At 45.8% G+C, this 13,931-nt stretch overlaps 1 protein-coding gene across 3 annotated transcripts in view; it reads right to left on the bottom strand.

Annotated features, from left to right (window-relative positions):
* The window catches only part of MSRA (methionine sulfoxide reductase A), a 559,731-nt gene that overhangs the window by 500,899 nt on the left and 44,901 nt on the right, over nt 1-13,931 (bottom strand). Inside the window, exon 1 of one of the 3 annotated variants that reach the window (XM_077152946.1) lies at nt 10,479-10,668. The exons of 1 other annotated variant lie outside the window; for it this stretch is intronic. In XM_077152946.1, the coding sequence (XP_077009061.1) occupies nt 10,479-10,665 (187 nt within the window). In that variant the 5' untranslated portion in view covers nt 10,666-10,668. Of the gene's footprint in view, nt 1-2,653; nt 2,892-10,478; nt 10,669-13,931 lie in introns of those variants that run through there. One more of the 3 variants, XM_077152945.1, reaches the window with a different exon arrangement.

The raw sequence follows: 13,931 nt of genomic DNA, 5'->3' as shown, positions 1-13,931 counted from the left end.
CCTTACGTGGGGGCTGGGGGGACAGTCAATGTTAAAAGGGGCCTTGAAGGCTGAGTATAAATCAGGAAAGTGGAGAGTTGCTTGGAGGGCATTCTTGAAGGAAAAATAAATAAATAAAGACAGGAATGCTCAGAACATGTCAACAATTACTGGAGCAGTATGGTTGAAAAAGAAGTCAATGAGAAGAGCAGAAAATACCCCAGGCCAGTTGTGCACCGACTGTAAAGACCACGTTTCTTCAGACTTCAGACATCTGTGTAGCAGGTTCTTGATTTTTGCCATTTTTGAAAACTATAGCATGATTTATTCAATATTTACTTAATATTTTTGAGACTTATTTCTTTTTGCCTCAATTAATTTTTCAGGGAAACTTTCTCTTAACAACTATAAAAGGAAAACCAGCATCATTTGCCAGAAATAGAAAAGATACTGTAAAAAGAGTTGTTATTAAATTCTTAAAGCCTATAGCTAACTCTAAGCTTGAGGCTTATGTCTACTAAAATGAGAGAATAGCAACTGTTGGAGAAGGGTTAAAAATATTGTGATACCAAAGTGCCACTTTCACCTTCATATAAACAGAAAAGCTGAAAACAGTTGAAAGAAAAAAAAGAGAAGAATTTCTCACTATTTGATCCACTGTTATTTCATTCCATGCCTTTGAGCCATCTAATATCATCTGATACTATGATTCCCACATTTTGGGAAATGCTGGTCTCCAAAAGAGAGTGATAATTATAGCAGCAACTGATATGCATGTAGTACTTACTTTGTGCCAGACAATGTTCTACACAATTCTCATTTTATTTCATTTAATCCTCACACTAATAATACCTACTTCATAAGGTTATTATAAACCCATTTTTCAGGATAGGAAACTAAGGCATAGAACATTTAATTTTAACTTGCCCAAGGGCATGCACTTAATAAACTGCAGAACTAGGCCTGAATCCAGGCATTCTGTCTCCAGCCTGTATACATAATCACAACTAATCTGCTTCTCAAAAAAAAAAAAAATGATATGCTGTATTAGGAGGATTTCTCTGACTCTGACTTGTTTGCTGAATGAAGTGAAGAGAGACCAAAAGACTACTGCAAAGATCCCGGTATCAGATCCCATGAGCCAGCAGGGCCTGGAGGATTAATTGCTATTTGCTGTAAGCAGCAGAGGGCAGCAAAGGGCTGTGGAGCAAGAGGTGGGCCCAGGCCCAGGCTTCTGGCCAGTCAGTGTCCAGCAGAGAAGGGGGACCTTAAGGACCAAGGCCCAGCCTGGGGAAAAAGAGTTGCTGGGAACACCACCATCCAGAGAAAGTCAGAAGACGTCAGATCCTGGAAGTCAGGCCGAACCCCTGAGGGAAGTCAGAGGGTACGGAAATACCGATGTCCGAGAGCCACAGACAGGTTGCTGAAACACCAAGTCCTACCGCCTTGACTCCCAGATGACCACACCAAGATCCGCTTACCATCCGATACTGCAAATCTGAACGAAAAACTGATATAACGATGCCTTTTTATTTGTAAAGGATTTCACATCTTTCAAGAGTACAAAATTCGGCTGTACGTTGACCTACAACCTTCTCTTTTACATGCAAAACATTCACTTAGTACCTAAATCTTAGAGAAAGTGTTTTAAAATTAAAATTAAGAAATACATGTGAATGTTATTTCCAAGCTTCTGACAGGTCTGAAACATCCTGAATACAGGCACCATTAATCCACAGACATCAAAATTGCTTTATCACCTTAAGTCTTCCAAAAGCATTGTGGACAAAGAAAAGGGGAAAGCAAACTGTCAGAATAAGGGGGGAAAGAAAAGAAAACCTCCTCTAAGAAATTTCTTTTGCATGGTTTTAAAAGAAAGACTCAAAAAATTAAAAACAAAAATAACTGATCTACAACTGCCCAATTTGATACTTAACTCAGACTTCTTTTGATAAGCAGAAAAAATGAGACGTAGTTTTGTGATTCACTCTTGGAAAACTGTGATTTCTTATTTCCCAGGAGAAAAGCTTTAAGAGCATCAACAGACTTCTCTGGATATCAAATATTTCTCCATAATTGTGAGTAAATTATATTTGGATCAAAATCAGATGGATTAAATTTCCTTTAAAATGCCCAAGAGATTTTTAAAATACAAAGAATTGTGTCATATACCCAAAAACAATATTTCATCCTAATACCCCCGTGGAAATTTCTCCCCATTAGAATAGTTATCCAGAAAACAAAACTAACCTGTGTTTTAGATTTTAACAAATTCAAAAGAACGTGTTAAAACTAGACTGTCATTTGCTGATGTTAGAATGAAATTCATAATCTGTGGAGAGCCGCCACCCGGGTCAGGCCTAGTGGACGCGCTGCAGCCTGCTCTAAAGCTCCCCCCGCCCATCGAGTGAGCCAAGATGGCGCCCACATCCTGCTTCCGCGTATGACACACACGCCCACCAACCCGATCTACCAATCACCCTCTTAGACGCGGCAACAACCTATTGGGCTTGAATTATGTATATAAGGTATTACCCGGACGAGGCGGGGGAACGACCCACAAGGAGCCGTGCCTGACGGCCGCACAGAGGTCGCTCCCCCGCGGGATGTATTCACCCGGTCGGGGAAAGTTATAGATAATGCAAGCTTAGACCCAGTAAAGATTTGTACTTACAACTGCTGCGTATTCTGGACTCGTTTTCTACCGCCAGGACCGGTTTGTCTGCGTCTCTTTCTCTCTCCCCCTCTTCTTGTCGTACCCTCCGCCGGCCGGGGGCCCGACGTTGAGCGAGGAGACACGGACAAGTGGTGGCCCGTACGGGGAACCTCCCTTTGCATCCGCGAGCTGATGAGGACGTGCCTCCGGAGTCTGTGGTTGTCTTTCCGCGCCTGATCATCGCGGAGAGGTAAGTACTTTTTCTTTACGTGGAAACTAAGGGCCGCGGGTTTTCAGGCAGCCCCGGTGACTCTGGAGAGCTCCCCGAGTGGTTAAGAGACAGCGCCGACTGCAATCATGGGGCAGTCCGAAAGCTCACCCCTGTTAGCTCCGCTAATGACCCTCTTGAAACGGCGGGGCCTCTCAGTTAAGAAAAGTTCTCTCCTAAGGTTCCTTGATGATGTTACAGTTTTTGCCCCCTGGTTCGCCCAGACTGGGAGCCTTAGTTTGCCCTCCTGGATAAAGCTTGGCCACGACATGGACCGAGCGCGCCGGACGGGCCTATGTCTGGACCCAATCCTAGTTCCCGTTTGGGAGGCTGTTCGCGCTTGTCTTGAGGCAGAGGCTGCCATGGGCCTCGGCCCGTCCCTCGTCCTGCAGCAGGCACGGGGCGCGCTTCGGGAAACTCAATCAGTTTTGTCTGCGGATGGCTCCTGTAAAGGGGAGCCGCCAATCCGTGAACGGCCAGAGTCCAGCGATGGTTCGGACACCTCTGACTCTGAGTCGGATGATGATCAGAATGAGGGTGTGGACGAACCTCCGCTGATCGATTGGGAGAGGCCCCCTGCCTCACCCACGCAGCCCTCTGCCCCGCCAATGAGTACGCGGCGGTTTTCGGCGAGTGGTCACGGCGATCCCGCCAAAAAACCTCACCGAGGGCTCCCCCTGGTGGCCGAATCAGGCTGCACTGGCCCGCCCTTGCACAGCCCAGAGTTCCCTGGAAGCTGGGTAGGGGAGGGGCAGCCACAGCTGTATCCCCCACCTGCGTACGCAGGCCCTCAGGACTCCATCTCATTAAGCAGTGGTAAAAGGCATTTCTGGAAATGGACCCCTTCATTTACCTTTAGACCTTTCGGAGTTCTAGGCGGATACCAGCCGCTTAAATCAGAACCAGACTCAGAAATGTATCCGGTTATCATCAATCCCCAAGGTGGTAATCAGCATGAATCCTATGATTATAAAGTTCTGAGGGAATTGAGGCAAGCCGTCCATCAATATGGCCCCAATGCTCCTTTTACGTTAAATTTAGTTGAAAATCTTGCCACCCTAAACCACACGCCCGCAGATATATACCAGCTAGCCCGTGCTTGTTTGCCACCGGGTCGGTATATAGACTGGAAGGCCTGGTTTGAAGAGCTAGCTGAAGAGCAAGCCGCGAAAAACGCCGCGGTTAGACGTGGCGCCTGGAATGCGGACATGCTCCTAGGGAAAGGGCCCCACTCCCAAAATCAAACAGGGTTCCCTATAGAAGTCTATGGGCAGATCTTCCGCTGCTTCATAGGCGCCTGGAAGAAATTAACGAGCCAGGGAGAAGCTCAAGCATCTCTCAGTAACATACACCAGGGCCCCACTGAACCATTTGTCGAGTTCGTAGCTAGGATGCAAAACACAGCAGAAAGGATTTTCACCGACCCAGGGATAGCAGAAACTGTAGTCAAACAAATGATATTTGAACAATGCAACAAAGACTGCAAGGTAATCCTAGTGCAGAACAAGGGTAAAAGCCTAACCGATTGGGTTCGTTTATGCAGGGACGCTGGCAGCCCACTAACTAGTACAACTCTAGCTGCCATGCTGGCTAGCTCACTGCGAGTAAATGCAGAACAAGCTAAGAACACAGGAGCGAGGCAGAAAGGATGTTTCCAATGTGGAAAACCAGGACACATTAAAAGAAATTGTCCTAATATGAGCCAGCTAACCCACACTCAACAGGTGGCCAAGCTCTGTGGCCGTTGCCGTAAGGGACCCCATCGCGCGGAGGACTGTAGATCAGCCTTCGATGCAAACGGCAAGCGCCTCTCTGGCCGCCCGGAGCAGGCGCCAAAAAACGGGCAGAGGGGGTCCGCCTTTCCGGTGGACCCCCTTGCTGGCAATACAATGATGCAACACCAGTCCAAGTCCGTGCCTCCCATGAGTCAGCAGGACTGGACCTCTGTGCCACCTCCACACTCATACTGACCCCATCTGAAGGAGTTCGGTTGGTAGAAACCTCCTTTAAAGGACCTCTGCCACCAGGCACTGTGGGGCTCCTGTTAGGAAGAGCGTCCACAACCCTGAAAGGATTGGCAGTTGTGCCAGGTGTTATCAACCCTAACTCCACAAATACTGTCCAGATCATGGTTCAATCTATGCGAGGCACCCTGGTTATTGAAGAGGGTGATAAAATAGCACAACTTTTACTCCTTCCCAGCTTACACGCGCTCCTTCCGAGCAAAAACAGGAGGAAAACGGAAAAGGAACAAAAATCTACCGAGGGGATTTTTGAAGGCCTTCATATGTCTTTAGAGCACCGACCCATGCTGACTATTAAAGTGCAAGGCAGGCCCCTTTTGGGCCTGCTAGATACCGGGGCTGATAGGTCAATCATAAGACAGCAAGAATGGCCCTCTGCCTGGCCAACGTGCAGGGCAGAAGAAACCCTTAACGGCATAGGTCAAGTCTCGACACCCATGTTGAGCGCAACTGCCCTTCATTGGGCTGATGATGAAGGACACCAAGGCAGTTTCCAACCATATGTATTACCCCTGCCCGTATCCTTATGGGGGAGAGACGTCCTTACCCAAATGGACGTCACCTTAATTAGTAACTGCTCCCCAACCTCAAAACATCTGTTGAAAGGGATGGGATACGTCCCTGGCAAGGGTTTAGGAGCCTCACTACAAGGGCGCACAGTGCCTGTACAAACTGTGTCCAACCCCGACAAACGAGGTCTGGGTTTTTCCTAGGGGCCACTGAGGGGAATTTCCCACTCACGCCTATACGATTGCGGTGGAAAACCGAAACTCCAGTTTGGGTGCCTCAGTGGCCCCTACCAAAGGAAAAACTCTCAGCACTACACCATCTCGTCATAGAGCAATTAGAAAAAGGTCACATTATCCCTTCCACATCACCTTGGAACACCCCTGTGTTTGTTATAAAGAAGAAATCGGGCAAATGGAGATTGTTACAAGATTTGAGAGCCATCAACAACTGCATAGAGTCCTTAGGGCCTGTTCAAATGGGGTTGCCCCTCCTTTCAGCCCTGCCAAAACACTGGCCCATTTTTATACTAGATCTCAAAGACTGTTTCTTTTCCATTCCCCTTCACCCCGAAGACACTAAAAGGTTTGCCTTTACCGTGCCCTCTATTAACCAAGAGGAGCCCTGTCTACGTTTCGAGTGGACAGTTTTACCTCAAGGCATGATTAATAGCCCCACTATGTGCCAGCTGTATGTTACCACAACGCTGGCTAGCACTCGACAGCAGTTCCCACAAGTAAAAATTATCCATTATATGGACGACATTCTACTAGCCTATAAAGACATGGAGCTTCTTAAAACAGCTCTCTCACACCTAGTCCTGACGCTTAAAAAGGCATGCCTAGAAGTAGCCCCGGAGAAGATTCAAATAGCAGAAGTCAGCACATTCCTGGGAGCAAAGATTATGCCTAGTCAAGTCTCCCCCCAAAAAATGACCCTCAGACTAGATGGCATACGCACCCTCAATGATCTACAGAAACTTGTGGGAGACATCAATTGGGTTCGTCCGTATCTAAAAATACCCAACGCGAGCCTGATGCCTCTATTCGATTTACTAAAAGGAAATCCAGACATAAATTCATCCCGGTGCCTCTCTCCGGAGGCGAGACAAGCACTCGGTCAGGTAGAACAAGCGCTCAGTAGCACTGCTTTAACAAGAATAGACCCCCAAAAACCTCTTGAAGCTTGTCTGCTGCCAACCATACTACAGCCCACAGCAGTGTTATGGCAACAAGGGCCATTACTTTGGATCCATCCTGGAATCTCCCCAAAGAAAAGTTTAGAGCATTACCCTACGGCACTCGCAGATTTAGCATTGGAAGCAATCAAAAGGGCTGTGCAGCATTTTGGCCAACAACCTAAAGATCTCAGGGTACCTTACACCGCCCAACAACTTGAGGTGCTTACTGGGTGCATAGATCAATGGGCCATTCTTCGATGTACCTTCCAAGGAAATATTAACAACCAGTTCCCAAAAGATCCCCTCTTACAATTTATCACCCGGCACCCGGTAATTTTTCCCAAAGTAACCTCGCCCAAGCCCCTGGTAGGCGCAATCACCGTGTATACGGATGGTTCAAGCACTGGTGCAGGAGCATACTGGGTAGAAGGGCGTACCCCAAAAACAGTACTCTTTCAGCCACAGAGGCCTCAATGGGTTGAATTACAAGTCGTCATCGCAATCCTAAAAGAGTTTGACGACCCCCTGAATATTATATCCGACTCCAATTATGTCGTGAATTCTGTGGCGGTCTTAGAAACGGTAGGCATGATAAAATATTCCTCCCCAGTAAGACCGTTCTTTATCGAGCTTCAGGAAACTATACATGCCCGACGGTGTCCCTTTTACATAACCCACATTAGAGCTCATACAGGCTTGCCAGGCCCTATGGCACAGGGAAATAACATAGTAGATATGGCCACGCGACAGCCACACATTTTCCCAGCGCTGACACCCTATCAGCAAGCTCAAGAGTTTCACGCTAAGTTTCACATCAATGCAGGCACTCTAGCCAAGCGATTCAACATACCGCGCGCAGCTGCTAGAGATATAGTCAGAGCCTGCCAAAATTGCACAGAGTCAAGAGTGCTTCCTTCAATCGGAGTCAACCCTAGAGGCCTCATTCCGGGAGACATCTGGCAAATGGATGTCACTCACCATTCAGAGTATGGTAAGGCCAAATATCTACATGTGTCAATAGACACATGCTCTCAAGTTATGTTTGCCTCCGCTGAAACAGGAGAAAAGGTCCATCAAGTTATTGCTCACTGCCTTGCCGCCTGGGCGGCATGGGGCAAGCCAAAAATATTGAAAACAGATAACGGACCTGCTTATACCAGTAAAACCTTTCAAAAATTTTGTGAAACTATGGAAGTGCAGTTAAAGCATGGTATCCCTTACAATCCCCAAGGGCAAGGTATCATAGAGAGAGCACACAGATCTCTCAAAGAATTGCTTAAAAAACAAAAGGAAGGAATAGGCCACAGCCTATCCCCAAAAGCCCAACTGTCAGTAGCCTTGTTTACATATAATTTCTTAAATGAAAACTCACAAGGAATGACACCTGCCCTCCAGCATACCACTCCAAACCCATTACATAGAGGTTTGGTCCGATGGAAAGATGTCCTGTCAGGACAATGGCAAGGCCCTGACCCGGTGCTCAGCTGGGCCAGAGGCTCTGTTTGTGTTTTTCCCCAGGAACCAGGACGTCAACCTGTGTGGGTTCCGGAAAGACTGGTGAGAACCGTGACGTCGCCCGAGGACGCCAAGGAACTGTTGCCCAGAAAATTGATAAGCCTCCAACCAGAGCCACCAGATCCGGTCTCCAACTCTGCTGATGATGGCGACGAACGACAAGATGACAACAGGAGCGCTAGTCACCCTTCTATCGTATAGAAAGGGGACCAGCTTTAAAACCTCCCTACCTTTACTAACCTCTCCCAACAGGTGGATTCAGACCTTCGAGTGCTTGGGGATATCAAGTTGACCCCCGTTGACTTCGACCTTTCCAAACTGGGCGAGACTGTACAAAGTCTGTGGAACCGAGTCACCTCATGGTTCTCTTGGCCCAATTTGACTACTTGGATCCTCGTGGCAGTGGGACTATTAGTGGGTTTAGTCATTGTTAAATGTTTATTAGAACGCTTGTTCCAGACGCAGCAACAGCTACGCGTCACCACTATGTTGGCTATGTCACTTGCCCCTGATGCCCCTGGCGACACCCGCACCGTAGCCCTGTCCTCCCCCCCACTGCGTGGCCCGTCACGGCCACTCAAGGCGGGACGCTCGAAAGTAAGGTCTGCCGCAAAGCCCATGGCTGTATCCCAGGTATAAGTGGCGGCACCAGAAGTCGTAATTTTGGTCGAAAGAGGGTCTCTAGGCAAAGTTGCGGTCCTGGCCAGACTAGACTTAAGCCATTGCACAGAGACACCTACGACACTCTCGACTCTGGTTGCCGCTCTCCTGCCCCCCTCATAACCCGGTTGCGAGGCGAAGCACTGCAGGGAGGGTCACGTGGTTTCCGGTTCACGGGCCCTCCGGTCTCTATATGAGGAGGCATTCTGGTTGGTGCCTAGCAAGCCTAGTCCAGACTCCCCAAAGCACCAAAACATGTAGTGGGCCGTTCCGGCCCACGGGAGCTCACTCATCAATGGAGACACCGGGTCAAAATAAGTAAAAAAGGGGGAGATGTGGAGAGCCGCCACCCGGGTCAGGCCTAGTGGACGCGCTGCAGCCTGCTCTAAAGCTCCCCCCGCCCATCGAGTGAGCCAAGATGGCGCCCACATCCTGCTTCCGCGTATGACACACACGCCCACCAACCCGATCTACCAATCACCCTCTTAGACGCGGCAACAACCTATTGGGCTTGAATTATGTATATAAGGTATTACCCGGACGAGGCGGGGGAACGACCCACAAGGAGCCGTGCCTGACGGCCGCACAGAGGTCGCTCCCCCGCGGGATGTATTCACCCGGTCGGGGAAAGTTATAGATAATGCAAGCTTAGACCCAGTAAAGATTTGTACTTACAACTGCTGCGTATTCTGGACTCGTTTTCTACCGCCAGGACCGGTTTGTCTGCGTCTCTTTCTCTCTCCCCCTCTTCTTGTCGTACCCTCCGCCGGCCGGGGGCCCGACGTTGAGCGAGGAGACACGGACAATAATCATAGGTATCCTTTATATAGTCTCTGAAAATAGGACTCTACATTTTTATTTTAAATATGGAAAAAACTGCACCTAAATTAGTGATAAACTAGATGAAAATCACAATTTTATTAATATGCTACAAACACAACAAAGAATGTAAATATGGTTAAACACTTCCAAATCCTTAAAAAATTCACCCCCTAGTCAGTGCCACAAGGCACATGATTTAATTATTCTCTAATTAACTCACATTATTTTTGTCTTCCTGACTAGACTATCAGTTCCTTAAGAGGAGAGTTTAATTTTTTTAGTCATCTCCATTAGCATAGTGCTGAGCACATCTATTTTTTCACTAAATATTAACTGAATACTTATTATGTTCAAGGCACCTTGGTAGGTGTTCTGGGGATAAGATAACCAAGCAGACACAGTTCTTGCCTTCAAAGGTGCTATGTCTGGTGGGCTTGGGGGCGGGGCGGTGAGAATAGCAGGGTAAAGTAAATACATGGGACAAGACTAAGGGGTAAAACAAACAGCCTGGGGTGGAGACTAGAAAGAAAGGTCCTTCAAATCCAATCACTCCTTACCACCCCCTTTTCCTCTGTCTCTCCTAGTTAGTTGGGCATCTAGTTAAGGCTCCACTATGACAATATTTAATCCTGGGTGAACACATAAAAAGTCTACTGTCTTTAAGATCCTGGAATGAGCTGATACTCAGCATCAAAGGACTGAGAAAAACCTTAGAATGAACTGAGAATTAACATCAAGAGACTGAGAGAACCTTCTCGACCAAAAGGGGGAAGAGTAAAATGAGGCAAAGTGTCAATGGCTGAGAGATTCCAAACAGAGTCGAGAGGTTACCCTGGAGGTTATTCTTACACATTAAGTAGATATCACCTTGTTGTTCAAGATGTAGTGGAGAGGCTGGAGGGAATTGCCTGAAAATGTAGTGCTGTGTTCCAGTAGCCATGTTTCTTGATGATGATTGAACAATGATATAGCTTTCACAATGAGACTCTGTGAATGTGAAAACCTTATGTCTGATGCTCCTTTTAGCTACTATATCAACAGAAAAGTAGAACATATGGAATAAAAATAAATAATAGGGGGAAACAAATGTTAAAATAAATTCAATTTGAAATAGTGGTAAATGAAAGCGAGGGGTAAGGGATATAGTACGTATAGTTTTTTTTTCTCTATTATCATTTTATTTCTTTTTCCGTTGTCTTTTTATTTCTTTTTCTAAATCAATGCAAATGTACTAAGAAATGATGAATATACAACTGTGTGATGATATTAAGAATTACTGATTATATATGTAGAATGGAATGATTTCTAAATGTTTTGTTTGTTAATTTTTTTTAATTAAAAAAAAAAGTCTACTGTCTTTGAAAACATAACTTGATGAGGTTGTTGAAGGAGTAGGTGAGGCCCTTAAAGCACGGATATTAGCTTAGAACTCATAACAAAAAAAAGAAATGCTAGATCTGTTTTATGTGAGATATTAACATTTTCTTTGAAGGAGGGTGCAAGAAAAAAGGAATGAAAAAGTGGGGAGAAGAATGAAACCTGAGAGGTATAAGGCTTTGCTCTGTAGGTTGTGAAGGGCCAGAGAGAAAGCTCTGCCTGGAGTGGATGACTAGCCAAAAGGCATCTGAGAGCACGAACGTCTGAGGGAGGACCTTGAACCTGCCTGCTGTCATGCAGTGCAACTCCTTCATCACTCCTACCCCAATCTTCAGAAAAGTCTATGGCAGTCTCAAAAGTGTCCTGAGTGGGGTTGGGATAGAATTTGCTAAAGGGGCCAATTCACTGTTAGAAAAACAAAAAAGATGGTATCTATGGACACAGGAACCTAGAGAGAGAGATAACCATGACAACATAACCATTCCCTTAACAATGGCTTTGGACTTCCACTGTATGGAACTGGAATTTCAGCAATTAAGCAGAAGCCCAAAATGGTAAGTAGATATAAGTAAGGTACGGGATGCCACATTTAGCCTGCTGAAGGGATGCCAGCAGCTTCAAAGGAAAGCCCTGTCCACGTCAACACGTGCAGACTGCCCATGTTTGGGAATACCCTGCCTCTTAACCAACCCCCTACCGATGCTGTACGCAGTCCAGCCTGGGACTGCCCCCTCCTGCTGTGCTGTCCTGGTATCTGGCCCTATCCTGCCCCCAACACTTCTGCTTCAATCTGTATTATGACATCTTGCCCAAGCATTTCCCCAACAATGCCTCTGTTTTCTGTTTGCTGTTCCCTTTCTAGATATCAGTTTACAAAGGCTATGCCTCATTACGTGGCCAGTATGGAAGACCTAGCACATGGTGATTAGGGGGAAACTAGTCTTTGGAAGGGAAAGACATTTATAAGACAGAGGTTCAGGCTGGTACAGAATCAACACTCTACAAAGAGCAAAGTCCACACGTATTTCTTGTGGAAAGTACTTTTGGTCACTGAGGAAATCACTGTAAACTGCTTGTGTGGCTTGGCTCAAATGTACTTTCCAATATTCAGATATAGAAAAAAGGCTGTTCTCTTTAAGAAATTTCAGAAAGGAAACCAGATTCTAAAAAAAAACTGTAAAAAATCATCCCATTCAAAAGAGATAATAATAAAGAAGGATAAAGTTCAGAGGCAGGGATATGGATTCATAATTGCTAAAGTAACTTCCTCTAGATTTAGAAGGAGGCTATCAGGAAACGCCAAAACTGTATTTACAACCATGTTGAATGCCTCCATTTTCTTTCCCTGCCTCTTCCTCAAGGAGAAAGAATAGAAAAGAAAATGGGAAAAGAAAGGAAGTGATACCATAGACGGAAGAAGCAGGATTCATAGGTAGAATTAATAAGCTTCTTAGGAGAGAAGATTAATTCCTAAGGAAATGCTAATCGTAATACAAAGAAAGCATCTAAAGTTGTTACAGTTTCGAATGGGGGAAAAAATTACCAGGAACTTTGCTTTCAAATACTTTTTTATGGATTAGCAAATGAAAGGCCAGAGGGTAAGTACATTGCACAAAGTTGCACAGTGATTTAGCAGCAAAACCAAAACCCAAAATTCCTGACTCCATTCTTAGTGCTCATTTCTCAAGGCCACAAATGGCCTTTCCCCTTCACTTTGTTAAACAAAACAAGGCTGGCAGCAGGAGAAAAACTTTAAATGGCTTATGGGAGTCATTGGATAAACCAAGAGCCCTATGATTAGGAACTTTTGAAGTACCAAATATAAAAGATAAGTAAAATTTTCCTTTAAGTAGAAAAAAAAAATCAGTCTTTTCTGGTGCAATGCTTGATGACAGTCGAGCTTAAAACAATGCTCTTAGTTTATTCCAAGTTTTTGCATATCTATATGCATTATCTCATCTAGTGAGGACTATGATAATTGGTGCTGCTACTTTAATTTTTTTATAAAATCACTTTTCTACAAACCACATAAGCACTAGCTCATATGCTCAGTCGGCGTCTGCCATTCACCTGGTCTTTTCAACCTGAAAGCGTATGCTGCCTGCATTGAAAGAAATGCTCAAACCCTGTGGGAGTGGAGGAGCAAATCTGCAGCCGCCACAAGTGCTGTGGCAGAGCAGGCTTCCCAGGGACTCAAATGGGTAGGAATCCCCACCGGTGGGAATCCCGGTATGGCAGGATCTTTAAAAGCAATGGTGGAAACTGGATATAAATGTCTAGTATGCCTATGGCTGTGTCATAGCTTGTGAAAAGCTAGCTAGAGAGCAGAGGTTTGAACTGGTGATTCTCACTTATTTTCCATGAAAGACAAACCTTTATAAGGAGACAACAGAGTTAAGGGTAAGAGCCTTACCGTTAGTTTGGTTACAAGAGACAAAAAATCCAACTTGAACTGGCTTAAAAAGAAAGGGATAGAGAGATGGAGCAACAGAAGGAGATGGAGAACTTGTTTTTCGTTTCAAAGCATCCAAGGAAATGCTGAACAATGGAACTGTAGGAAGGGCAGGACTGCAGTTAGATCTCAGGGATAAACACAGTGAGAGACATGAAATTCAGCCAGGACTACCTATCACTGCTGCCTCCTATAGGACATGGAACTTCATCTTCTACTGAAAACAGACCTTCTTCTGAGGGCAAAAAAATATGGTTGCTGTAATTCTAGAATTTTACAGTTTATAGCTCCTGTCTCTTGAGAAGAGGCACAAAAAAGTGTCCTAGAAGGTAGACTCAGCCCAGATAGGGCCAGCTCCTACATCAGGTAATCAGCTGCACCTGGGGGCAGCCACATTAGACTATTCCAGCTCTTGCAGGAGTCTTATGGAGGGGGCTGAAGCGGTTCCCAGACCAGGGTACTGGGCAGACAACCCCAGGTAGGCACAGAGA

This window comes from Tamandua tetradactyla, chromosome 3 (assembly GCF_023851605.1).
Source record: "Tamandua tetradactyla isolate mTamTet1 chromosome 3, mTamTet1.pri, whole genome shotgun sequence".
In the NCBI taxonomy this organism is placed as follows: domain Eukaryota; kingdom Metazoa; phylum Chordata; class Mammalia; order Pilosa; family Myrmecophagidae; genus Tamandua; species Tamandua tetradactyla.
This window is presented reverse-complemented; position numbering and strand designations above follow the sequence as displayed.